The sequence below is a fragment of the Schistocerca americana genome, chromosome 8 (assembly GCF_021461395.2).
Source record: "Schistocerca americana isolate TAMUIC-IGC-003095 chromosome 8, iqSchAmer2.1, whole genome shotgun sequence".
NCBI lineage: Eukaryota > Metazoa > Arthropoda > Insecta > Orthoptera > Acrididae > Schistocerca > Schistocerca americana.
Window position 1 is genome coordinate 104,389,422 of NC_060126.1, and position 27,725 is coordinate 104,417,146.

Consider the following 27,725-nt stretch of genomic DNA (forward strand, 5'->3'; position numbering starts at 1 on the left):
AATTGTTGAGTTTCTTTTAGTTTAATTTAGTCATTTTGTGAGTTGATGTTTAGTGAATTTTATCAGTGCCAGCAATTTCATATTATTTGAGTAAATTCAAACAATGGAAAATGCAGGATGGAATAACGACAATATTATAAAAAGGATAGTTGCAATTCACCGTACAGCGGATAACAGTAATTCACAATTACTAATAAATTCCTTATACAGTTTCTAGGTTATACTGCAACTTAACTAATGGTTAAACAGGGCACTTATTTCTGAAGCCGAGATCAGAATAATATGAAGATACTCGCGAAAACACCAAAATTAGTTGCTGGTATGGAGTGGTTCACATTGATATTCATGTTTCTTTTGTATGAATTTTCATTTATTTTATTACAAAATAGTTACAATTGTAATGTACTTTCAGTCGTTACAAGTTCTATGCCAAGAAAATGGTCGTATTATTTTGAAGTAGCAAGCTTAGCCAGAAGTTTGGTTAAACTGTAAACAGTCGCAAGAATGCTACATGTAATACATTCCAAATTATTAAGAGTTTCCCGAGTCCGCAGGTATTTGGTACACAATCTTGTTTAATGCGTTCATTATTGCCATACGAAATTCAAAATTTTGACGTTCTGTCATTCTCTGCATTTCAGGTACAAAAGACAGCAAGAAGCTTTTGTTAGCGTCGACATCTGCAGTTGTTTCCTGGTAATATGCCTCAACTTCGTCTGTGCTTTCTGTATAGCTAATAGCTCTACGTTTTTTCGTTGGAACCTCCTGTAGCGAGTACCCCTGCAGTTGAGTTGCTTCTTGTGACTGGTTGCTGAACCCTTCTGTGAAGTCCTCACTTAATTCTTCGGTAACATATTCTTCAGATGGTTCATGCTGGTACTTCACCAACGATTTTGTTGATCTTCTCGATGGCTGGAAAAAAGTCATCAACTCAAAATATGGATTTCTCTTTAGTCTGTTTGAAGGTATTGAACAAAGGCCATCCGCTTCTCTTCTCTTCTCCCGCGTGTAATAATCTCTGATAGACTTCCACTTCCTCTGTACTTCTTCAACTGAAACAAACACGAAATAACAGTATTAGAGTTATAAAGGCCTGCATTTGCTATACACGAATAGACGATATAAATCCATCGTTCATAACGACGCTGACGCTAATGTGAAAGTAACATCTACTTTATGCCTCGGTCACTATTTACTTAAATACACACCATTTTTCCATAGTAAAGCCACCATTAAGCATCAGCTGCACTTCCTTCTGATCAAATTTTGTGCAGTAACTGTGGCATGCTGCGCTGATTGTGAGATAAGAATGTCATATCTCGTTTCGACAGTTGTGAAAAATGTATGTTTTTTACAACATTGAAAGGTTTTTTTGCATATACATACAGAGAGAAAGTTATGTAATCTTAAGAAGATTTCTTCAAGTGTTTTGATAGGTAAAAACACATAGTTAACAAAGAAATTAGTAGCAGTTCTGAAGTAATGCCGGATAAGATCTAAAAAGCAATATGAGGTGTGAAGAAGACACCAGGGATTATGATATTTCTATAGAGATGTTTAAAGGTGGAGAGAAAATTATACAAAAGGTACGTGCAAACTTTTTCTACAAAACATTTGTAAAAGTACAAATTCCCAAAATAATGGAATAATGGTGTCGTTATTACTCTTCGCAAGAGAAGTAACAAACAACACATAAAAATCTATAAAGCTATCAGTCTCCTCACTGTGACGTACAAATATGCGTTAACACCATCACCGACCACAGGAAAACATTAAGAGTTTTAAACAGTGGAAGCAACATGTCAGCATTATGAGTAGATGTAGAATGCGCCATTTGGAAGGATGATGTGTTTATAATTGTGCATTTACGTGCAATTTGTTGCCAAGCATTTTATATCTGATAATAGTGCATATGACGTTGAAACCAATCATATGTAATTAAAAATACATTTGTGATTGTGACAGCAAAAATTTAAACGACTAACAGTATTGCGATCACCACACCCCAGCGATGATGTGACGAGTTAAAATTTGGGAACAATACTGTGCCAGGCTTGGTAGCCACGCGCGTTAGCACGCCGGTTCTGGGATTCGCGGAGGCGCGCTGGCCCAGAACCGAAGCCGCGTACAACGACGAGGGCCGGTGTGCTGGCCAGCATGGATGCAGTTTTTAGGCGGTTTCCAATGTTTGACTGGGTGAATACTGGGACGATACCCACGTTCCACCTCTATTACACGATTTCCAAATATCGAGAAAACTTTCAAATGGGATAACACTAGGCGCAGAAAGTTGGGATGCACAAATTCCGGAAAAATAAGAATAATTTGCAAGGTTTACAAATTTTTAGGTTTATGTAAAAATGTGTTAAATACATTTCAATGTTCCAATATTAAGGTAAACTTACCATCACTCGTACAAGAACACACATATCTACGTCTACATACATACAGTGCGTGGCGGATGTTAGCTTGTACTTCTGTTAGTAATCCGCTTTTCCTTTTGCACTAGCAAATGGCTTGAAGGAAAAAGGGACTGTGTATATTATTTTGCACGAATATTGATTTGTAATACTTTCTCTTCGTAGGGATCACACGAGATTTACACGGATGACTGTAGACTCAATGTGCAGTCTGCCTCTTCCCTCCAGGGAATCCCATTTGAGTTCACGGAGCACTTCCGTTATACTAGCGTGTAGATAGAGCCTACCAGTAACAAATCTATCAGCAAGCTTCTGTATTCTTTTGACGTCTTCCATTCTGCCGACCTGGCGGGGGCCCCAAACAAATGAGCAGCACTCAAGAGTGGGTTGCATAAGTGTTCTGTAAGCAGTCTACTTTAGAGAAGAGCAACCTTTACCTCGAATTCTCAATAAACGAAAGCCAGTCGACCATTCGACTTCCCTACAACTGACTTTACATGCTGTTCCATTTCATGTTGCTTTGCAATGTTACACTTTGATATAGAATCAATGTTTTTGTGTCAAGCAGCATACCACTAATACTGTATTCAAATATTACGGGCTTGTGTTTCCTACTCATCTGCATTAACCTACATTTTCCCACGTTTAGGGAAAGTTGCTTTTCATCACACCAAATATAAATTCTATGCAGGTCATCTTGTATCCTCATGCAATCTCTCGGTGACACTTTGCCATATACTAAAACGTCGTCAGCAAACAGTCAGAGATTACTGATCACCCTATCCATCAAGTTGCCTATGTGCAGGGCGATTATAATTAAACTTACGCTACTTGAGAGGGACTCCGTGAAAAACGAAAGATTGTGGGACAACGAAACATGGTAGAAAAACTTGTGGAATGTTCAGCTGTCGAGACACAGCTCGTTTACTGCTTGAAGGTCGCGCACTGCGTACAGTATTCTCAGCCATGACAATAGAAACTTCAACAATCTTTGGTGCAATTGACAGTCGGCACCCCCAGGAATTATTCCCAAAAAACAGTTAATTTGAACTTCCAAATCTTGTTCTTCAACCCTGGAGCGAAAAGTGGACTTCTCCATATTGCGTTAATGTGTCGATATTTGCGAAGAGCAGCAGCACAATTGCTGTTGTTGTGGTAAAACAGCTTTACGAGAAAAACCCTGCTCGCCTTGTCCAGATCCATGCTGTCTGCAAGTGCAATACATACGGGTGCTTATGTTTCAACTACATGTCGCCGTACCAGTACCGGCGCCTAATAGCAAGTCATGACACTAACAGTACCAACAACGCAAATCCCGCAGCGCACAGTCTTAGCGTCAGTGCATAAAGTTTGGAACCCGTATGGTAAATGGTTTTGCGTTTGCACTAGTTCCACCTTGCATATATAGAACAAGAATGGTCCTACCACACTTCCCGTATGCACTCCTGACGATGCATTTGTCTCACTGTTGCACGCCAAAAAAAATGGTTCAAATGGTTCTGAGCACTATGGGACTTAACATCTGTGGTCATCAGTCCCCTAGAACTTAGAACTACTTAAACCTAACTAACCTAAGGACATCACACACATCCATGCCCGAGGCAGGATTCGAACCTGCGACCGTAGCAGCCTCGCGGTTCCGGACTGAGCGCCTAGAACCGCTAGACCACCGCGGCCGGCCAAATACTTGAAGCTGTAGGTGAGAATCTTAGACCACGAATCAGCATGTAGCATAGCAACCTTCAGACACAGTGTAAATGAGTAATAAATAATAGAATAAGAAAATTACCTCTTTTATACCTCTGGAAACAAAGCTTGTACAATTACAATTCTGTTACTTTCGTGACCTTTGTATGAGGTAGTAGTTATTACTGTTATTATTAGAGTACATGTTTTCGTGCCTTTATTTTATTGATATTCAACAACTTCATCCAAATTTATTTTATTTGAAGCTTTTCTTTCCGCTGACAAGATGGACTGATTGGCTAGTCGTTCTTGATTCATGGTAGAGTGAACATAATTTATTAGTTTCAGTTTAGAAAAACTTCTCTCGGATGATAAGACAGACACAAAAGGCGAAGAAGTACTGAATTATAAGTGATGTACATGATAATGACTCACTGAGGCTCTATTTAAATATAAATTGTAGGATTTATTGGGCCATGCATGTAGCAGCAAGTAGATGGCTACAATACCTTTTTATTTCTTGCAGCACCTGCACCATATCAAACTCGTAGTAAATTTCTACCAGATTCTCCACGGTACAGCCAGAGCATCATCGGAAGCATCAATATAAATTTTGTTTCAGTTATCTGGCAAATTTTGGTGATTTCCTTCATGGCTGTGTACCATTGTGAAAGTTCTTGTATAGGATGTCTATGCATTCAACTACTTTTTGAATCGATTATCGAACGTCACGAGCTAGTTCATCCAGTACTGTTTTGTTTACCTCCTCCTTCCTCATCGATCAATGTTAATGTCCATATCATTGCATTTTTTATGGTGAAAAGTAACTGCAGTGTCTATAACTGTAGTTCTTTCGGGGCCTAATATTTCACGCAGGGTTCATAACCTGAGCAGCATTTATTCAAAGACATTTTTGGAGACTGTAGATATGTTGGACTAGATTTACTTCCTCCAGTATCGTGTGCCAAAGAATGATGTAGGTCAAAAAGGTAAAACCATGTGCAGTTAGTTGGAAGGAACAAGGTTGTTGCAGATCTAGTATCAAAATCTGCCTCAATTGGATCTTGCATGTCTTCCAACATACTCACAAGGGTTTCCATGTTTTCTTTTATGACCGACTGAATTGTAATGAACGCTCCTGTACGTATCAGACAATGATTTTAAACTTTCACCCACCTAAATGTAGCAGCCGAGAAAAAGACATATAACTTGTCTATAGTTCCAAAGCAGGTGACGCTAGAGGGAGCACATGAGGGTATATAACTCCACACAGATTTAAAGAATGATTAGCACAGAGACTGAAAAAAGCGTTTCAACTGATTTCTCAAATTTTTCGTTGTAGTCTTACACATATGCCTGACAAGGACGCGGCATTGTCCTGATCTTATAATTTATAATCAGTGGTAAGTTCCTATGGGAGCAAACTGCTGAGGTCATCGGTCCCTTGGCTTACACACTACTTAATCTAACTTAACCAACTTACACTAAGGACAACACTCACAACCATGCCCGAGAGAGGACTCGAACCTCGGAAGGGGAAAGGGGAAAGGGGGGTGGGGGGGGGGGGGGGGGGAACCGCGCGAATCGTGGGGAGACGGCGCCTATCGCGCGGCGTCCTGATCTTGAGCCCTGTACAATGCAATATGCAGCCTATCTTTTCCAGCTATTAATCTATATTTTTTGACATATCCTCGAGTCCATCTAGTTAAATTAAAAATTAATAAATGACTGACAAGCCCTTCGCTGCACTTATGTGTGTATTTGTTAAGCCGTACTGATAGTACTCCTGTGTGGATAGCATAGGTACCAAAAAACGTCGCATATAAAATCCTGCATGTAGCACACAACTGGTTATTATTCTACAGTTTTTAAGTTTCGTACAACGTTTCACAAAATTTCAAAACAATCTGAAAACACCCACTGCCAATTGGTATGACCTGATAATAGATAAGTACGTATCTATGTTTATATTTTATAAATGTATGGGGCTTGTAACTCCAAACTGTGTCTTATTTACTGAACAATGGACCCTAGAGATCTGGAGAGACCCCGTCCCCCCTCCCCTGCCAATACCATAAGCCTATGGTGGACCGCCCCTCCGCCCCCCTCTTAGACCACCTAACGCGTAATGGACAGAGTGACTGAAGCAGAAAATCGATATTACATGTGTATTATATGTTGCTGAGTATCTGCAAGAGCCGAAGTGGATGGTTACGGAAGACAAACCTTCCCTAGTGCATGTATACCATCACTAAAATAATCTGTGAAATCTTAACAAATTGAAAAACACACATCCACTAGTGAAGGTATACGAGGTGCGTGAGAAAAGTAATGCGAGTGATTTTTTTATCTATCGAACTTGTTAATTTTTTCAAACAACGATATTGTCCCCACCAATGCAGTTTCCTTCGGCAGCTATACGCAGGAGGAGTCGTCGTTCCCAGTCTTGCCAGCAGCGCTGAAAGGCTTCAACTGGTAGTGCCCTTAACATGTCGGTCATATTCTTTTCAATGTTCTCCAGAATCCCTAAATGAAATCCTTTTAAAGCATTTTTCAGTTTCGGGAAAAAGTCACAGTGACTCAGATCAGGTTGTGGAACAAGAGGAACGTCTTGTGAGATAAAATATTCCGTGATGGAAGTGGCCGTGTGACATGGGGCGTTGTCATGATGAAGCATACACTTGTCTGCAATGTCCGGTCTCACTCGATTCACGCTTTTCCTGAGCCTTTCAAGGACATCTTTGTAAAACACTTGGTTGAATGCTTGTCCTAGACGAACAAATTCTTTACTCATGATACTCCTCCTGTTAACAAAGCAAATCAGCATTGTTTCAATCTTTGATTTGCTCATTTGGGCTTTTTTCGGTCAAAGAGATGTCTAAATATATCACTCTTCACTTTGCCGCTTTGTCTTAGGATCGCACTAAAAAAATCCATGATTCATCACCTGTGACCTCACGATTGAAGTATTCGTGGTCATCAGAAGTCCTCTCAAGAAGATCGACGCACACGTTTCTTGGAGTGTCCTTCCGCTCAGTTGTGAGGTTTTTCGGCGCAATTTTGGCGCAAATCTTTCGTGCGTGCAAAACTTCGGACAAAATTTGATGTATGCCGAAAGAGTTTAAGTTTCACAAGTCAATGATTGAGTTGATTGAGTGGCAAAATGGGTATAAGAGAAATACTACTATGGCATGACCACTGCATGTGGCCAACAGCTGATCGAAATAAATTTCTTTTTCTTGACTACTGGTCTGCGTATAAAAATCATACTCCTTCAGAGCGAACAATTCCTCCTAAAAATGTTATGACATTGCAGTTCATACCACCTGCAACCACTGGACAATTCAGTCTCTCGGTGTCTGTTTTCCCGGTGCCTACAAGACATACTATCGCACTATCTGCAGCTACGCCTTAAAGGATAGTCAGTTTCACGATAGGCTCCACGACTGACTGTTTCGTATTTGGTTGCATGCCATCAAGTTCCATCAGTTATCATCACCCCGTTACACCAATATGATTCTACACGCATTCTTTAAGAGTGAATACCAGCTGAACGTCCTGCACGGTTTGTAACTTCCAAGGAGTTCGCCTTCGATCTTCATGGTGCGAGCCTTTGTGGTCACTATGGTGTGTGATTTTTCATTCGGTGTTCATGGAGCAGGTTAATCGTTGAGGTTTTTTTTATCATTTGTTAGATGTCGACGATGTTGATTTTGTGAAATGTAATAGATGCATCTCGTAGAAGGCTGATTTCTGCACCTCCTGGACACTCATTTTCTGTCGCCCTCCTGATGCACGTGGTGAGTCTTTAGAAGCTAATATTTTTCTTGTCATAATTGTTAACACAACACTGTCAAATGAACCTTACTTATGACTGAACGCGTGACTTCGCACTACATTCGGTTTGCCATCTCCATTTTGTTTCTTTGACATATTCGGTTTGCCATCTCCATCTTAGTTCAGGTCCCAGTTCAGTACTTGTCCTTTTAAGCCGCATATCGACTGAGCGCGGCTGCTACGTAAAACAGCTCGTGCGCCGCACATTCGTGTGTGTTCGCAAGCAGTCGATACGTGACTTCATTACGCAGCGGCTGTTCGCTGCTGATGCTGGTTACCCAGCGCGTGCGAGAACACCATGATTCCGATTGTGCAGCGGTTGCCTTCGTACTGACCACTAACATCGTAAACAGTATTATAATCTCAGAGGAGAAAGTTCCAGCAGTGATAGCTGTAGCCCTGAGGCCAGTTGCAACGTCTCAATCGACAGGAAGCGGCCATTGAGATGCTTTTGCAAAAAGGAAACTGTGTTTTGCAACTCTAAGTGCCATGATGCATATCCGTGTTACAATAAATAAATTTGATATAAATGACTTTTTTTTGTTATTGCAACCATGGTTCACATTACTTACCCCTTGGCGGTGAAGGTGCACTAACCCTAGTAAATGTGTATTGTTTGACAAAATTGGAATCAATAATTCACTTTCACTAAAGGGCTTAGGGAAGGTGCACTATCACCAGTGATGGTATAACTCCCCTGAAACGTCTATTTGAACTATAACATATGCAACTTGACTCTGGCACTTTTACACACAATTTTCTGATGCCAGAAATAGTCCGCCAGGGGCTGTATTTTATGTAGTGACGAGCAGAGTCGAGAACATCGAAGAAACAATAACTTTTGTGCTCGAGAACAGAGAGGAATCAAATACATTACCGAGCACCGAGAAATATGTCCTTCAGATGAAAAGGCGCGCCTGTGTCCATAATCCGTGGTTTCATGTCAAATTCTGCGCCTCGAACGAAATTATGTTTAAGCAAAAGAAGGAATGTTACATTCGTTTCTGAAGTTGGTTTTCCATATAACATTTCAGGTTTTGAACAGAAACGAACTGTAGAAGCTTGGGCGACTACGAAAAATGTAGATAGCTCCGATATGAAAAATAAAGAGACATTTTCAGAAAAAAGAAGCAGTTGTATGAATATCAATACTTCAAGAGGAGAGCCAGGGCTAAGCAATGAGAGAGCTGAAAAGTGCAAGGAATGAAATGAAATGAACGTGAAGATAACATTATGGAAAAATATGAGGAAGTACATGAAGATGAGGCAGAATATAGGTCTTTCTATGTTCTGTCAAGTTCTCGTAGGACCATAAGATGAAATACAGCATATGGAGTAGACAACAATTCTTTAGTATTGTTGAAAACCGTGGGAGAATCAACAACGACAAAACAATTCCACCTGAATGTTAAAACTTTGCAGACAGACGAAATACTCTCAGACGTCCAATAAACCCAGTTCCAAAGGAAACAGTCGCTAACATTTATGAACATTGCCAAACCATCATTCTAATATGTAACGGCTGCAAAATAGTAAAACGAATTACTTACAGAAGAATGGCAAGACATAGAAGCCGACCTCGTGGAAGATGAGTTGGGCTCGGAGACATGTACAAACACACAAGGCAATATTGATGCTATGACTTATATAAGACAGATTTAAAAAGAATAAACTTACAAAATTTGAAGAGTTAGGGAGAGCATTTGACAATACTGACTGAAATATATTCCTTGAAATTCTAAAGGTAGCGGGGATAAAACACTGGGAGCGAATTCAAGAGTCGAAGGACATGAAAGGAGAGCAGTAGCTGAGAAGGGCATGAGACAGGTTGTAGCCTATCCTCGATGTTATTCTACAGTAAGAACTTCCCCTCGCCGATTTTATTCAGAATAATAGGATGTGCAGTGGACGGATAGGACTTCAACATACGTAAGAGGAAGGAGCAACTTCCGACCATTCTCGTGAAAATGAGTTAGAAACTTCTACGCCCAGTTATATGCTTTGTAAGATTGCTACTATTCAACGAGTCTGCAGCCGACAGAGTAAGCCCTTAGCTGCATAAGACTGTGGATCGAATCTTGCCGCCGGTGGTGTATTTGTTTTTCATGTACACCTAACTTTTCAAGATGGAAATCGTTTGCCAACGTGCAGTATTAAACCATTTCCTCCAAACTGTATTCCGCTGGTTCACCCGTGCTACGTTTATATCTACAGACAGGTGAATAACCTTATAAATCAATCACCGAATAGAATAGAGAGGTAGCGTCTAGAGAAGATTGCATAAAAACTCAATCAATCGTACACTATCATTTGTCTGCATCAAAATTCGGTGATGTGCTTTAAAACGCTTGATACACCGCGAAACTGTTAAAAACCTGCATAATACCAACTTATAATCAGTTTTTAAAAGAAATACTCCTGACAACACTAATTTTTTCATTTGCCTGAAACTTAGGAAGGGGGCATGGGTATGCAGCCCCCCCCCCCCCCCCCCCCCGCTCTCACCAAGCCCGTGAGCGCCCTTGCTTTCAGCAGTTGGTTATAATAAAAGTGCACCTTTATTTAGTCCAGAGAGAAGAAATAACAACTATGAGGTTTGCCGACAACAACTTAATTCTATCAGAGGAAGATCAGTTGAACTTAGCAAACAGTTTCTTTAAACGGAAAATGTAAGTGTTACTCCGGAAACAGTGCTGTCCTTTCAATTGCCGTGGTATCAAACGAAACTTGTACTGTATACGCAGGACGCAGCATGTTATCTCGAACGGACAGCCATAGAAAATGTAGAAGTAACTCCAGGCTAAAAAATGGTTCAAATGGCGCTGAGCAGTATGGGACTTAACATCTATGGTCATCAGCCACCTAGAACTTAGAACTACTTAAACCTACCTAACCTAAGGACATCACACAACACCCAGTCATCACGAGGCAGAGAAAATCCCTGACCCCGCCGGGAATCGAACCCGGGAACCCGGGCGCGGGAAGCGAGAACGCTACCGCACGACCACGAGCTGCGCACTAATTCCAGGCGTGACCAAGGAAAAAGAGTCTTGGGGACGTCACTGGACATGCTGTATGTTGGTGACTTGGCAGACAATGTCAATAGCAACGTCAAACTTATCGCATGCGCTGCTGTTAGCTACATTGAAGTATTATCTGAAAAAAAAGCTGCACAAATGTGCACTCAGACCGACAACATTGGAAAGTTGTGCAGATACTTCCAAATTGATTTAAACGTTCAAAAATGTGAAACTGTACACTTCGCAAAACGCAGAAAAGTAATATTCTATTTCTACAATATCAATGAGCTACAACTGTAATCAGTAACTCATAGCCGGCCGAAGTGGCCGTGCGGTTAAAGGCGCTGCAGTCTGGAACTGCAAGACCGCTACGGTCGCAGGTTCGAATCCTGCCTCGGGCATGGATGTTTGTGATGTCCTTAGGTTAGTTAGGTTTAACTAGTTCTAAGTTCTAGGGGACTAATGACCTCAGCAGTTGAGTCCCATAGTGCTCAGAGCCATTTGAACCATTTTTTTCAGTAACTCATACAAATACTTCGATGCTATGGGATAGTAGGGCGAGACTTCAACACTCATCCGTAAATACTGACCTGCAAGAAAATCTATCAGGGCTGGTGAGGAAAAAGTTTTATGTAAAACCTCGTGGATCCGATAAAAGTTCTATAACTGAAAGAAGGCATGTTTCTCGGAACATGTAGGGATCTACACTCCTGGAAATTGAAATAAGAACACCGTGAATTCATTGCCCCAGGAAGGGGAAACTTTATTGACACATTCCTGGGGTCAGATACATCACATGATCACACTGACAGAACCACAGGCACATAGACACAGGCAACAGAGCATGCACAATGTCGGCACTAGTACAGTGTATATCCACCTTTCGCAGCAATGCAGGCTGTTATTCTCCCATGGAGACGATCGTAGAGATGCTGGATGTAGTCCTGTGGAACGGCTTGCCATGCCATTTCCACCTGGCGCCTCAGTTGGACCAGCGTTCGTGCTGGACGTGCAGACCGCGTGAGACGACGCTTCATCCAGTCCCAAACATGCTCAATGGGGGACAGATCCGGAGATCTTGCTGGCCAGGGTAGTTGACTTACACCTTCTAGAGCACGTTGGGTGGCACGGGATACATGCGGACGTGCATTGTCCTGTTGGAACAGCAAGTTCCCTTGCCGGTCTAGGAATGGTAGAACGATGGGTTCGATGACGGTTTGGATGTACCGTGCACTATTCAGTGTCCCCTCGACGATCACCAGTGGTGTACGGCCAGTGTAGGAGATCGCTCCCCACACCATGATGCCGGGTGTTGGCCCTGTGTGCCTCGGTCGTATGCAGTCCTGATTGTGGCACTCACCTGCACGGCGCCAAACACGCATACGACCATCATTGGCACCAAGGCAGAAGCGACTCTCATCGCTGAAGACGACACGTCTCCATTCGTCCCTCCATTCACGCCTGTCGCGACACCACTGGAGGCGGGCTGCACGATGTTGGGGCGTGAGCGGAAGACGGCCTAACGGTGTGCGGGACCGTAGCCCAGCTTCATGGAGATGGTTGCGAATGGTCCTCGCCGATACCCCAGGAGCAACAGTGTCCCTAATTTGCTGGGAAGTGGCGGTGCGGTCCCCTACGGCACTGCGTAGGATCCTACGGTCTTGGCGTGCATCCGTGCGTCGCTGCGGTCCGGTCCCAGGTCGACGGGCACGTGCACCTTCCGCCGACCACTGGCGACAACATCTATGTACTGTGGAGACCTCACGCCCCACGTGTTGAGCAATTCGGCGGTACGTCCACCCGGCCTCCCGCATGCCCACTATACGCCCTCGCTCAAAGTCCGTCAACTGCACATACGGTTCACGTCCACGCTGTCGCGGCATGCTACCAGTGTTAAAGACTGCGATGGAGCTCCGTATGCCACGGCAAACTGGCTGACACTGACGGCGGCGGTGCACAAATGCTGCGCAGCTAGCGCCATTCGACGGCCAACACCGCGGTTCCTGGTGTGTCCGCTGTGCCGTGCGTGTGATCATTGCTTGTACAGCCCTCTCGCAGTGTCCGGAGCAAGTATGGTGGGTCTGACACACCGGTGTCAATGTGTTCTTTTTTCCATTTCCAGGAGTGTATGTGAATCCGAATATCCGACGATATGTCCGCAGTAATGATGACTTTGCGAGTAAAAGACTGCATCAAATGCAGACATCAGCGGGTGCAAATGCGAATACGCGGAATAATAATTGCCTTGTGGTGAAATGTTAAAGGGCAGTAACAGTACTGAGATGTCTGTCTACTTCTGTATTACAAGTGATCAATTACACTGAGTCGACAGAAGTCATGGGATAGCAATATGCATATATACAAATGTCGACAGTATCGCATACACAAGGTATAAAAGGGCAGTGCACTGGCAGATCTGTTATTTGTACTCAGGTGATTCGTGTGAAAATTATAGCCGCACGATGGGAATTAACAGACTTTGAACGCGGAATGGCAGTAGGAGCTAAACACATGAAACTTTCAATTTCGGAAATCGTTACGCAATTCAGTATTCCGAGATCCACAATGTCAAGAGTGCACCTTGAATACCAAATTTCAGACATTACGTCTCACCACGGACAACGCAATGTGAAACCGACGGCCTTCACTTACCGACCGAGAGCAGCGGCGTTTGCGTACCGTTGTCAGTAATAACAGACAAGCAACACTGCGTGAAGTAACAGCAGAAATCAATGTGGGACGTACGACAAACGTGTCCGTTAGGACAGTGCGGAGAAATTTGGCGTTAATGGGCTACGGCATCAGACGACTGACGCGAGTGTCTTTGCTAACAGCAGCTCTCTCCTGGGCTCGTGACCATATAGGTTGGACCGTAGACGACAGGAAAACCGTGGCCTGGTAGGATGAGTCTCAATTCCAGCTAATACGACCTGATGGTAGGGTTCGAATGTGGCGCTGATCCCACGAAGCCATGGACCCAAGTTGTCAGCGGTGCGCTTGCAAGCTGGCGGTGGCTCCATAATGGTATGGGCGGTGTTTACATGGAATAGACTGGATCCCGGAAATGGTTATTTTCTGCTATTTGGAGACCATTTGCATACTTCATGGTCTTCCTGTTTCCAGACAACGATGTCATGTCACCAGGCAACAACCGTTCGTGACTGGTTTAAAAAAACATTGCGGGCCATTCGAGTGTATGATCTGGCCACCCAGATCGCCCGACATGAATCCCATCGAACATATACGGGACATAATCGAGGGGTCAGTTCGTGCACAAAATCCTGCACCGGAAACACTTTCGCGGCTACGAACGGCTACAGAGGTAGCATTACTCAATACTTCTGCAGGGGACTTCCAACGACCTGTTCAGTCCGTGCCACGCCGACTTGCTGCGCTAAACCGGGCAAAAGGAGCTCCGACACGATATTAGGAGGTATCTCATGACTTTTGTCACCTCACTGTACGACGATTATTGTTATTTATGTCGTGGTTTGGAGTCCACGTTAAATTGTAGGCCTACTATAACTGGTTGGGTCAGTCAGTACGAAGGATTGCAACGGCATCCCACCTCCACTAGGACATTACCTTGTAAAGCAGTGAATTTTACGAACAAATCTTGGGTAGATGAGATCTTCACCTTTTTTTTATTTTGGAAATCACAATAATCACCCTCTCAGCTTGAATGTGCAGTATCATGAAGACGGAAAATCCATTGTTGACAGGACTGGTTGGAGAATATTTTTCCACACAAGCGACTTACCACTTGGCGCCCATCCCTCCTTTTCTTTCGTACACTTTCACACGTGCCAAATTTCGCCGCTGATAGAGATACACGCTGTACATAAAAATTACACTTGGACACCCATTTTCGCTTCATGGTCTGATTCCAGTTTTTATATCACATATATAATACGCCATAATTAACTCCGTCGTAGAGGAAGTAGGAGGGGGGAGGAGTAACAACTCTTTAAAAAATCTTGGTTCACCTGGCCCGAGTGATACAGCCTTGAGAGGGTCTCTTGCAAGAGTTACGGCGAAGACTGCAGCGGTCGACGAGACAACGTGGGACCAGGCGCTCCCTACAATGACTTGAAGAGCGGAAGCAGCGACCCTCTCTGCTGGGATTTAATTACAGAGAAGAAGAGGGGAGGCGGATCTGTTCAACTCATAAATCTCTAAGTAATAAGTCGGATAAATGGATGATAGGGACCGGATCAGGTGATTACAACACCTAGTTCTTGTAAGGAGGTGTCGATGATTTGTTATAATTTCAATGTGAATCACTCATGTTATCAATGTTTCTCTGTACTTTGATACAATTACACTAAGCGACGCTTATAATATTGTGAAATGCATCGCTTTAAAACGATTTTTTTCAGCTACGAAGCAAACTCGGATCCCAGGATTTTGAGACAGCAACACTGACTACTAACCACTAGATAAAGACCTGCGTACATCTTAGTGAATTACCAGTAATGCACATTAAAGGAGCAGACTGCCACGTGACGTCACCATCAAACGCTAGCGGATTCACACTAGTTGGATGGTTTGTCGATTGGGGTTTAAGGGACTAAACAGCAAGGTCATCAGTTCCTCAATACAGGGATAGTTCATTCGGAATACTGACATTGCGAAGAGCATGTTCTGATGGTGAGAGTACGTAGGAACTGTAAGAATGAGCCGGCGGAGTGGCCGTGCGGTTCTGGGCGCTACAGTCTGGAGCCGAGCGACCGCTCCGGTCGCAGGTTCGAATCCTGCCTCGGGCATGGATGTTTGTGATGTCCTTAGGTTAGTTAGGTTTAAGTAGTTCTAAGTTCTAGGCGACTGATGACCTCAGACGTTAAGTCGCATAGAAAAAAAAAACTGTAAGAATGAGGCATTTAAAGCAAAACTGTTGCCAGAGATGAGAAAAAATTTTACGGAGAAATGTTTGGATCGCGTCGATTCTGTTAGTCCAGTATCGACCGAAAGGTGAAGTTGAGGTTAGAAGATACCATCCGCCATACAAAAAGACTGAGTATAGTATCGTAATTGAGAAACTAACAATGATAAAGTTTATTTGGGGCCAAAGTAACCATAGTTTATGAAAGAGCATGCAATGTAAAAAAAACATCCGAGTCGTTATGGGACTTTTGCAATTTGCCACGAAAACAAAGCGAAAGAATAAAAGGTAAAGGTTAAGAAGTCACTAAAAGCACAAAATGTACTATTATAAAAATTAATGAACGGGACGAATATATGTTAACTTCGATGCTAGCAGATGACGACACAGTTCCCCCACTATCGTCAGCTTCAAAACTTTCTTCGCGAGAAACTCTGACGGTGACGTGACGTGACGTTCCGTTCCTCCCATTAACGGTCTGTATGAATGCCGCCATTTGAAGTGCGAGTGTGTGTGAAATGTGATGTGACTAGACGTCCCGTCAAGTGTGAATCGGCCTTTAGAAGGCGGTTGCGTGATCCATTCCGCGCAGAGAGAGAGAGAGGGGGGGGGGGGGGGGGAGAGAGAGAGAGAGAGAGAGAGAGAGAGAGGAGGGGAGCTAATGTTTTACAGCGTCTCCAGTACACTCTGCCTCAATCCCATGCCTCACGCTATGCCGTTGCTTTTACCCTAGGAACTGGCAACGCTGGGGTGTGCGAACCCAGCCACTGTATCTGCTTCTGGGGCCTGCACACGTTCAGCTTTTATTGACAATACTAGTTTGTCAAACCTTCAATAAATTATAGCAACCATCACACCGTCAATAATATTGTTAGTCGGAAAGGAGATTTTCCACGGTTAAGATCTGAACAACGAAAAGAAAGCAAGTACCGCAATTATTTTAGCTATAGCCGGTAAATAACAGAAAATAACTAGGAAATGGGTCTGAGAAAAGCTGAAAAGAGAAGCGACTTGTCGTATGTTAATTTAGTGACTAAAATCATAAACGCGGGGCCGAAAGACTTTATAGAACTGTTTCCGGCTGAGACCTGCATCTTACGACAAACTGTTGATGTTGATACGACGTAACAGAGAAGAAAATATATTAATGGGAGAGCGAATAGCAGTTGACAGAAGATTAGATGATACTTGGGAGAGTTTCCAGAATCAGATTAAAACTGTGTGCCGGACCAAGACTCGGGACCTTTGCCTTTCGCGAGCAAGTGCTCGACTCATCCTCCGTCCTCACAGCTTTACTTCTGCAGGTACCACGCCTCCTACCTTCCAAACTTCACAGAAGCTCTCGAAGTAAAGCTGTGAGCACCGGGCGTGAGTCGTGCTTGGGTAGTTCAGATGGTACAGCGAAAGGCAAGTCCCGAGTTCGAGTCTTTGTCCGGCACACAGTTTTAATCTGACAGAAAGCTTGAGACTTGGGAGACTTTTAGGCGACAGGTAGGTTAATCGAATGCTTCGAGATTCAGTGCCGTAATATCAGCTAGCACAAGTAATACAACGATTATTGAAGCATGTGAAAGAATTATCTGTCCTGCAATGACATATTCAGGTAATTAAAGTAAAATATTTGCTTACGTTTCGTCATAAAGTGGTGAATCTCCCATGTATTTCGCAATCATCGTGTATCATGGCGAGCCGTACTACGTTTTCTAAATAATAAAGAAAGCAATCTCATAGTGAATCCTCCATTGACCATTTTAAAGCAGTAAATGCGACTACCTCTGCATAGTCTTACTGAAACTTTTGTGTTACCAAGTTTCTTGAAAAAGTGAATCAGAGATTTTATGCTAACATAAATAGTGCACACTAAAGGCTGTGTGGCTGGCTCATGAAGCTCCGTCAACATCCGAATGCCGAATATTTGCTCAAACCGTCAAATCTTGCCCCCTCTTGCTCCTGTCCTATTGACAACATTGAATCTTTTTGGGGCCATCTTCCTCAGACAGCCCACCACGGACGCGGCAGAATGACGCTATCGGTTCGATCTACAATGCTGCCTGCCATTGCGTATCGCCCCATCTCCGCCTTCTTGTGTGCACGCCAGAATGCAAGATGTGGCAACTTGTAACACGACTTCACTTGACTTACCGATGTTGAATAAATATTGTGTGGAAAATTTCACAAAATCCGTTTCATTAATCACGACAAGGAATTGTAACGAAATGTTCAAATCGAGAGTATGGCTGACTATGCTGTACCAAAATGTGGTCTTCATCAGCCTCTGCGTTCGTATGTCTGCAAAATATAAATTACGAGGTCCGAATTCAGCAGGCGAAAATTGAGGCGAGACGCAAGCCTACCGTAATAACACCAGAATTCCAAAGGGTTTTAAATAGTTTACAATTTTTTGATACCCCCGGATACAGATAAAAGACTTACGGATATGAACGCGCACAGTTTCTCACTTACCCGCCTGCATCATAAACATGACTGAGTGAGTGAGTGAGAGAGAGAGAGAGAGAGAGAGAGAGAGGATTGTGAATTACTCGAGAAGATTACTGTTAAGTTCTTAGACAGCAAACGCCGCCCACATTATATTCCTGTTATAACCAACAAGTCGGAAATGCTCAGGAAATTTAGGTTGTTTAACGAGCCTCCAAATTCACTTTTTGAACAGCCGTTTTGAGTTCCTTCTCAAAAAATATGGTTGGTGTCATTTGGAAACAAGGTGATATCTTTCATCGAGACATCGAAGTGGTGGAAAGGCGGTATCAGGAGTGCTGGAATACCAGTGTGATGGAAGTCTGCTGTTTAGCACTTCAGGGAGACGCACAACAGGCAATTAACCGGAGACAGAAAAGAAATATAGTCCAACAAACACATGATTCCTACGTAATAAAGAGATGTGTTCAGATCTGTACTTCAATAAAAACTTTTTCCGTACTGAAAAACTAAATTATTTTTCATTCCAAGTGCACGTGTTTCGCTAATTTTCTAAATTATAGGAAAATCACACTTTGAAAAATTCCTTCTTGCAAAATTGTTTCACTGAGGAAGGTCTACTGCAGCTCGCCCTTCAAATCGTAGCACGAACGGCAAAGTAACATCGAAGTAAGTGACCGAGGGATAGAAAATCACCTCAAATAGCTCATCTGAGGAAAGAATACAAGATCTCTATACGACTATGTACTGCACGCGAACGAACTACTTCTAGCAGCAGTATACCGTAGGCTCGCTGGAGAAGCGAAGCGTCCCCACTCCCCAGTTTTGGATTGTTTTTTTTTGGGGGGGTGGGGGGGGGGGGGGGGGAGACCAAACTGCGAGGTCATCGGTCTCATCGGATTAGGGAAGGACGGGGAAGGAAGTCGGCCGTGCCCTTTCAAAGGAACCATCCCGGCATTTGCCTGGAGCGATTTAGGGAAATCACGGAAAACCTAAATCAGGATGGCCGGAAGCGGGATTGAACCGTGGTCCTTCCGAATGCGAGTCCAGTGTGCTAACCACTGCGTCACCTCGCTCGGTCCACTCCCCAATGATTTGTAAAATGTGTCACTGCCGTTTTCAAGAAGGGTCGTAGAACAGACGCACCAAAAAATTGGCGTATATCGCTGATGTCTGCCTGTTGGAAAATTTTGGTACACGTTTTCTGCTAGAGTATCACGACTTTTCTGGAGACCGAAAATATCCTCCGCAGGAATCAACATGGGTTCCGAAAACAACGATCGTGTGAAACCTAGGTAGCTCTGTTCGCACACGAGGCCCAGAAAGCTGTAGATACCGGCGCCCGGGTTGATTTGTTTCTTGACTTCCGTAAGGCATTCGATAAAGTTCCGCACTGCCGCCTAATGAGCGAAATACAAGAGTACGGAGTATCAGAACAAGTGTGAAATTGAAGTGCTTTTTGCAAACAAAACACAGCATGTCGTTCTTTATAGGAGTAAAAATTTTCAGACTTAAAAGTTAGTTCGGGCATACCCAAGTCCACAGTACTAAGTGTAGCAGAGGATACGTTGAGAAGAAGGAAAAGAATTAAGAAGAGAAATGGTTCAACGAGACATGTCAGGAGGTCGTAGAGCACAGGAGGAAGATGAGAGAGAATGACTGGCTGGCAGGGAGAACGAGCAGAAAAGAGATCATTTTCTCTCAGCATCAGAAAGGAGACGAAGCGAATAATGAGAACAGAGAAACGAATATATCTAACCAGTTTATTAGAACAAGTTGAGGCAGAGAGTCACAACAAGAATTCAAGACAGTTTTCCCAGTGCACCAAAAACAGGAAATGCGGAATTCATTAGCAATAAGAACGACAACATTTTGCCCACATTCAGATTCACTTAGCTGCGATATAATGCATACACAATTACGCAGAACACCGTTGACCACGCCTGACACTTGCAGCGTATTGCGGAAATTGCCCATGTGCCGTTCGTGATCATATGCAACAGCGTAAGCTGCAGACCTTGGTAGCACCTGCATTTACGTTCAAGCATGCATTTCTCACTGTTTTTCCGTATTTTTGCCGAGTCCCTGTGTGTTGGCAGTGCATTACAAAGTATGACACCAGGGCGGCTAACATGTCTTTGAGCACGTGTTGTCCTTGGGCGCCCTATGTGGAGGTTCAAAATGGTTCAAATGCCTCTGGGCACTATGGGACTTAACATCTGAGGTCATCAGGCACCTAGAACTTAGAACTACTTAAACCTAACTAACCTAAGGACAGCACACACATCCATGCCCGATGCAGGATTCGAACCTGCGACCGTAGCGGTCGCGCGGTTCCAGACTGAAGCGCCTAGAGCCGCTCGGCCACATCGGCCGGCCTATGTGGAGGGACCCACTGTTGCGAATGGTGTAAATACGGTAATCGCTATTAGTGTGTAGGTCTCCAAGTTTAGGTCTGGTCATCAACACACATTTGTTTGCGTATAGGCAGAACACTGTAAGCGTGCACAACTTTTTAAACGCCGCTAATACGTCTACGTGTACATTAATCTATCCGAATAATTGGCAACCAATGCTGCACAATCGCAATACAGTCATGAGATGTTCAATTGACTCTTTTATTAGAACACGTTACGCGTTTCGTGATTACACCCATTTTCAGACATCACAAACTTCAACTCCTTTCTAACCAACCGTATACGCTCTGCTTCAAGACTGCTTGTGTCGCAGTTATAGTCATATGTTATTGGATACTTCCTTCGAGTTGTCAAGGCTGTACGCCTGATTGGTTAGGAAGGAGTTGAAGTTTGTGATGTCCGAAGATGGGTGTAATCCCGGAACGCGTAACATGTTCTAATAAGAGAGTCAATTGAACGTCTCATGACTTTATTGCGGTTGTACAGCATTGGTTGCCAATTATTAACATAAAAATGATCGCAGGCTTCAGACGGGATTTTATGTCCTGTATATCTTAATCTATCCGGTTATTAAGTGCAAAGAGAGAAGTGACTGCTGTTTTAAATTACTGGCGCAGGGTGGCGAGCACCAAACTAGTCTAAATTACTCTTGTAGTAACACGTCTAGTCTGGACTGTTTTAGTAAATTACTTCCGTAGTAATATACTCTTTTAGTAACTGTTAGAGAGCAGAATTTCTATTTACTTTCTTAGTTTTTCGTTTCTTCTCGGAAAATATTGATTGTTGGCAGACATTATTCCATCATATTCTAACAATAATATCGTATTAACGTAATTTAAGCTAGAAAGGATTATTAAAATTCAAAGAAGCTAAATGCTCTTGTACCGATGATGAGGTAGGTATCTAATGAAAATGACACTTGCTATTAATAAATCAATCTATTGTTCAGTACTTAACACCATCATCTACAATTACCACCGTCCTTTACTGATGGATGACACGTGCTAATTTAAGCGGCACCATATATTATTCGCGCAAACTAAGTTAGCACTCGGCGCGGTGGCTGACGGGAGCAATCGTCAAGGCATTTTCCATACAGTTTTTGTGCAACTTGAGATACAAGCAGGAAGCAACATCAAGGTAGCTAAGAAAATTTAAGTGTTAAGAAACGTTCAAAAAGTGGGAAAGAGCGGTTTCTTGAAATAATGAAAAATTACGTAACTAATATTGGATCTGAAAAGCATTAAGTCAATATGCTAAAAAGTAAGAAGGATTCTTCGGGAAAATACAACTCCGAAGCTCGTACTCGGAGATCACAAAAGCAGCTTAAGCAATTTGGAAGAACATGAAAGCTGAATGTTATCGAGAACAATTACAAACTGGCGGTGGAATAGCTGAGACGAAGGTAGACGATATAAGCCATGTGGTTGTTGACGTGATCCCGCAAGTTTTCGAGGAATAACTGGAGTTAACGACCATGACACAACTGAAGATAATGTGGAAGGTTATCAGAAGATGCGTCCATGAAAAAAAGGTAGAGAACGTGTAGTTGTAGTGAAGAACAGGGAGTTGTTGCAAAAAAGCAGACAAGCTTCATTCGTCAAAAATGCTTTTAATACGAGAAGAATATAGTGTAAAAATGTTGTTAATTGAAAGACAAAGATAAATCGTTGAAGAACATAACGTTAAAATGGAAGTTACGACAAATTCAAGAACTAAATGCAGCAAACTTCCGGTTCCAGTTCTTCAGGCAATGTGCTCAAGAAATTTAGATTTTTGTAAATAAATATCAATACGTTTTATATTTATAAAACATATTTTATTTGCTCCATATTCGAAAGATTCGCTGTTCAGAAAGAAGTTGCAACCTAGGAGACAAAGCACGGCTCCTGTCAGAATTACGCCCCAATAACGACTCCAGAAAGATTGCTTAGGAAACACAAACCGCTGTTTGAAATCATTGTGGCTATACATCGCAAACAGGTCTCTCCTCTGCATTAAAACTCTCATTTTTGGAATGTCTACTTCCTTTTCCATTCATATATATTGCTCGTAGTCCAGGTAATCTATAGAATTCGAGATTTAACTCGCAGAAGCCAAAGAAAACACCTGTGCTCCTACTGCTGCTTAGGAGAAAATTTTGGCCTTATTTCCTCTGTCAAGTTACTAACGTAGTAGCGCAATCTCTGATGTTGCTCTCTACCAGTTATAGAGTAAATAAATTTACTTCGTAAGCAAACGAAAAATTTTCTTCTGTAGTACTTGAACTCTTCAGTTCAGCACTCTAGACTGAAAGTCGCCGGTTCCTTCTGTCTGCATGTGTATGAAAACTTTAACAGATCCTTTCGAAGAACCATGTTTACCAACAATAATATCCAACTTGATAGAAACTGTGCCAACAAACTGAAAGGAAGTTATTGCTGACAGGAGAAGGAATAATTAAAAAAAGTCAAACTTATGTCTCGAAACGGACGGCGTGTCTTTACTCTGAAGTGCAGTACAAAACACAACAATGAACGCGTGTAGGTTACGGCGTATTGAAAGCCTTTTGTGTGAGAGACAACTCGGGTAGTGGTTTGCATGCCACGCGCCGTAACTGTGACTGCGGATGTGTACTGCAGTGAAGCATTTGCGTTGTTGGTAGAGAAGTGGAATGATAAAACGCAATGACGGAATGGCTCTGAGCACTATGCGACTTAACTTCTTAGGTCATCAGTCGCCTAGAACTTAGAACTAATTAAACCTAACTAACTAAGGACAGTACACGCATCCATGCCCGAGACAGGATTCGAACCTGCGATGGTAGCGGTCGCTCGGTTCCAGCCTGTAGCGCCTAGAACCGCACGGCCACTCCGGCCGGCTGCGTGCATAGAGCGTGATGTGTCTGCCAGGGGAATTCCCTTCACAACAAGAAATAAAAAACTTTCCCGAAGAGAAAAGGGGACGGGACTATAAGCTAACCGAATAAATCCGAATGGGTGAAAACCAGTCGCTGTTTGTATACATGAATGATTGAGTGTACGTAAGATAAGTGCCGCGTGGTGTGGGGCGCCTTGTCACGGTCCGCGCGGCTCTCCCCGTCGAAGGTTTGAGTCCTCCCGCGGGCATGGGCATGGGTATGTGTCTGTGTTGTGCTTACCGTAAGTTATTTTAAGTTAGATTAGTGCGTAAGCTTAGGGACCGATGACCTCAACAGTTTGGTCCCATAAGACATTACCACAAATTTCCAAATAATGATAAGCGTTGTTATAATTACAAGCGAAATCCATAGATTCAGACTATCAGAGGGGAAATAAACGACTAACAGTTAAGAAAGATTACATATTACCCTCTCAGTGTACCCAAGAAAATGAAATTCTGACAGAAAATTCTTACCAGGTCGCTACACTACTAAGGACCACTTGTACAGTCCCCAGTTAGCAGCTGCTTAAGCTCTATTCTCGGCATATGGCGGAAAATGTGTTGTGCGAACACGTAATAACGCCTGTTAAGAGAATAAACGAGGGATAGCTAAACCGGTTATTCTGGCAGGGTTAGTGAAATTAACCGGAGAATAAGTTTTGACAATGACAGGAACAGTTATAGAATTAGTGATGACAAGATTGTTACAACGAGGAAGGAGAAGAAGCGGGGGCATCACACAAGTAATATGGAAGAACATGACGATTCCAAATTTATATATAAGTTCGTACTACTACTACTTTTGGAGGTCATGCTGGAGAAACTGGAGCATATGAATGAAATGTGAAACTATTTCCTAACATAAAACTTTTTGCTTGTAATAGGCCTAAAAGGGATTTGATATTGGTACTTCGTTAATTATATTCTTTCGTGTTATTGATGTAAATTAAGCAGATAAAAATGACCATTTGTGCCCATACAGTCTCGCTTATTTGGCGTGTGTTATAACAGCTGCAGTATTAGAAAGGCCTATTTCGTTTTATCTAGCAGACAGTGACAAAATAGACGTAATCAACTCAAGAAACTACACCACTCTTGGGTACTATTCGTATTAACAGCTTTTTCAGTATTGGACAACGATATTTTGATTTTTCATGTAGGAAAATGTTTAACGAATTTTGATGAGCTAACAGATTCTTTTGCAGAAAGGGAAGCACGCCGTGTAAAGCTGTAGCAAGATAGAGAGAAAAAATGCTGGGACCTCAGAGTGAAGAAATGTATACTGCTTTGCTTGTCTCTTGTCTTTACTGGTTTTATATTTCCTACATTTAATTTTATGTCACACAAAAGACAAAGGTATTAGCTAACAGCCAATAAACAGCGTAAAGTTTCTGAAGAGTTCTTATTCTCCCGGTCTCAAATAATCCCGCCCAGTATTGTGGTTTTTTTTGTGAACGGGGTGGGGGGGGGAGGGGAGGGGAGGGCAGGAGGGGGTAGGATGTCAAACCGGCGACTGGGAGTAGGAGAGGCACCACAGGACATTTTAATTTTCTCTGGCCTGTATATGGGTCTGATGGTTTCCATTACAAAATATGCACGTTTGAATTCCACAGAGCGAAATGCAGTGACGTGCGACAGAAGAACGCTGTATGAATAGGCGTGGCACTTCACTTTGGCACACTTGAGACCAAATAACATGTCTTACACTTCCTCGAACATACATCAAAATTTTCAGAAAGATATGCGCTACAAAATGAACATGTTTATAAAAAATCAATTTAAAAAAAAATTTTTTGTTGTCCTATCTCAAATGCTCGAGTGGGAGGGAGGCGGGAGGAGGGGGTGCCACTATCAAGTTTTTGCTCCGGTTCGGGAACATCGTATATCCGGAGCTGCAAATTTAGAGAATTTTTCTAAACTCCTCGCAACGTATCTTTTTCAAATACTAAGCTCTGTTTGTGTAAACGTAAAAATTAGATATTTTGTATCACCTGTTCGGTAGGACGTAGGTTCCAAATATTATGCAATAATGGAGGGCAGCATTCAACCGACTTACACGAGCCTCATCTCTTTCGTCACAACAGTGCAATATAGTCGACAGGATCAACTCCACCCAGTATACAGTTGCTGAAGTAGGCAGCCGCTAAGGGCAAGATCAGTTGGTGAAATAGGCAGCCGCTAAGGGGAAGATAATGGTGGACGTAGGCCTAAAAATGGAACAAATGCGATTTTCTGTATGTTTGAAATGTTAGTTGTTATTGCATCTGGTGAGTATAATATGACGAAGTTACCAACTCTTGTGGCCACACAAGCTCCGGCCAAGCCCGATTATCCATTCGCTCGAAATTGAAAAGATATTCATTGTAACAGCCTCATAACAAATTGTCACAACTGATCATTACTTGATCGAGACTAGGTATCATTTCTGATAATTTGCAGCAGACACTGTCAGAATAAATATTTTTTAAAATATGTATCTCTCAAAGACAATTCATCTATTATTAGAAAGATTTAAACAAGAGTGATGGATTACTTTTTAAATCGTGCTTAACTTCATTTCCTAAAATTACACGCTAGTTCCAGTTAGTTTAATTAGTAATTACACAGTTCTTACTGTTGCTGGCACCTGTGAATGAGTGAGATGATTAGTATCCATATTCACGGGCTCCACTTTACATCGATTATTAGGCCTATCCCACCACCATCCCCATCAACAATTAACAATGTTTCGCGTGTTATACTTTTAAAAAGAATAATGGAAAATTTCAACTTTACTCTGACAAAACTGTAGCAGAAATTCCTCAAATAGTTTTCACTGCCATAGAAACGAAAATAAAAGTTTGTCGGAATAAAATCATTTTACTTCCAAAAAGTTGCTGTGGGTCAGCAAATGTTATTCCTTGGCTTCATATAACTCTTTAAAATTTGAGACTGCTCTCCTTCTCTCCATGTTCGTAAAAAAAGCCCAGAAAATTTTTATAATTATAATTACATTTTTGTGCCTCCCTGCTCCAACATGAAATCAACTATACATCTTCTACTTCAGTTATGTCCTATCAATCCATCCCTTCTTCTCGTCAATATAATAATACATGTTGGAGAATCGACGGTTCTGTTTTTTAGTGAAGAGGGCAAGAATGAGGGAGACAGGTCGGCGAAAATACTTGACTCGACTAGTGGAAGATGATACTCGCTAACTCGTTAAACTGCGTCACCGCAACGACTGAAATATAGCTATTACGTTGGACCGGTACTGACTTTCCTTGTAGGCAACGCAAACAAAACGCGAGATTTCTATAAAGCGCTTTTTTCTTCTTTAAAATTGCACACTGCCCACGAAAGAGACTGTTTACAGAACAATAGTTAAATCCCGTTACTGATATTCAGGTGCGCGGGAACTAAACAGGTTGTATAAACAGGAAACGTACGAGGTACACAACAGGGCAGGGCGAATGGTCATACGCTTGTTCGACTCGTAGAAGCGCACAGTAACTCTACAAAAACTGAAGAGAGAGGTACGTGAAATAAGATGCCTGGCGTCTACCGAGCACCTAATCAGGAATTGCAACTGCTTTCAGGACCATAGCTGTGAATCGTCTTCATCACTTAGACATCGCTCCCATGGAGATCACGAGGCTCAATCAGGCTACAGCAGCTCGCAGACAGAAATTCTTCGCATGTATCATCTTTACGAAACCTTAAGATCGGTGCAATATTTCACCCTTCGCCCCACAGTTAAAAAGTGAATTGCCAGTACAGATATGGTAAGAAGCATTTATAACACAATTAAATAATATTATCTACAAGCAAAACGCTTACGTACCTGCTGCTTGTTGATCAGAAGGAGGAATCTCATCCCAGTCTTCGAAAAATGATTTTGCTATATCCTCCCATGCTCTCCGTTTAACTGCTTGGTCGGTGTAGTACTTATGTGACGTATCCCACAAACAAGGTCGCTTTTTCACTGCGAGGATTAATGTTGCGTTGTCTAACATTTTGACTTAAGATGGAAAGATGATGTATTGCTGTGTGCGAAGAAAATCAGTTACAATGAGTTAAGACGTCCGACTCAAGAACGTGATACGTTCGCTACATCTCAACGCTGACTCACAATATGTCGGACGTA

General features: G+C 42.5%; 1 protein-coding gene across 1 annotated transcript; it reads right to left on the bottom strand.

Moving 5' to 3' along the window:
* Positions 1–376: 376 nt before the first annotated feature.
* On the bottom strand, positions 377–27,725 carry LOC124545143. The gene is made up of 2 exons (XM_047123972.1): positions 27,423–27,725; positions 377–1,052 (listed from the first exon to the last, which is right to left on the bottom strand). Exons 1-2 carry the CDS (start codon positions 27,592–27,594, stop codon positions 532–534), a joined length of 693 nt encoding a protein of 230 aa, XP_046979928.1. The 5' UTR covers positions 27,595–27,725; the 3' UTR covers positions 377–531.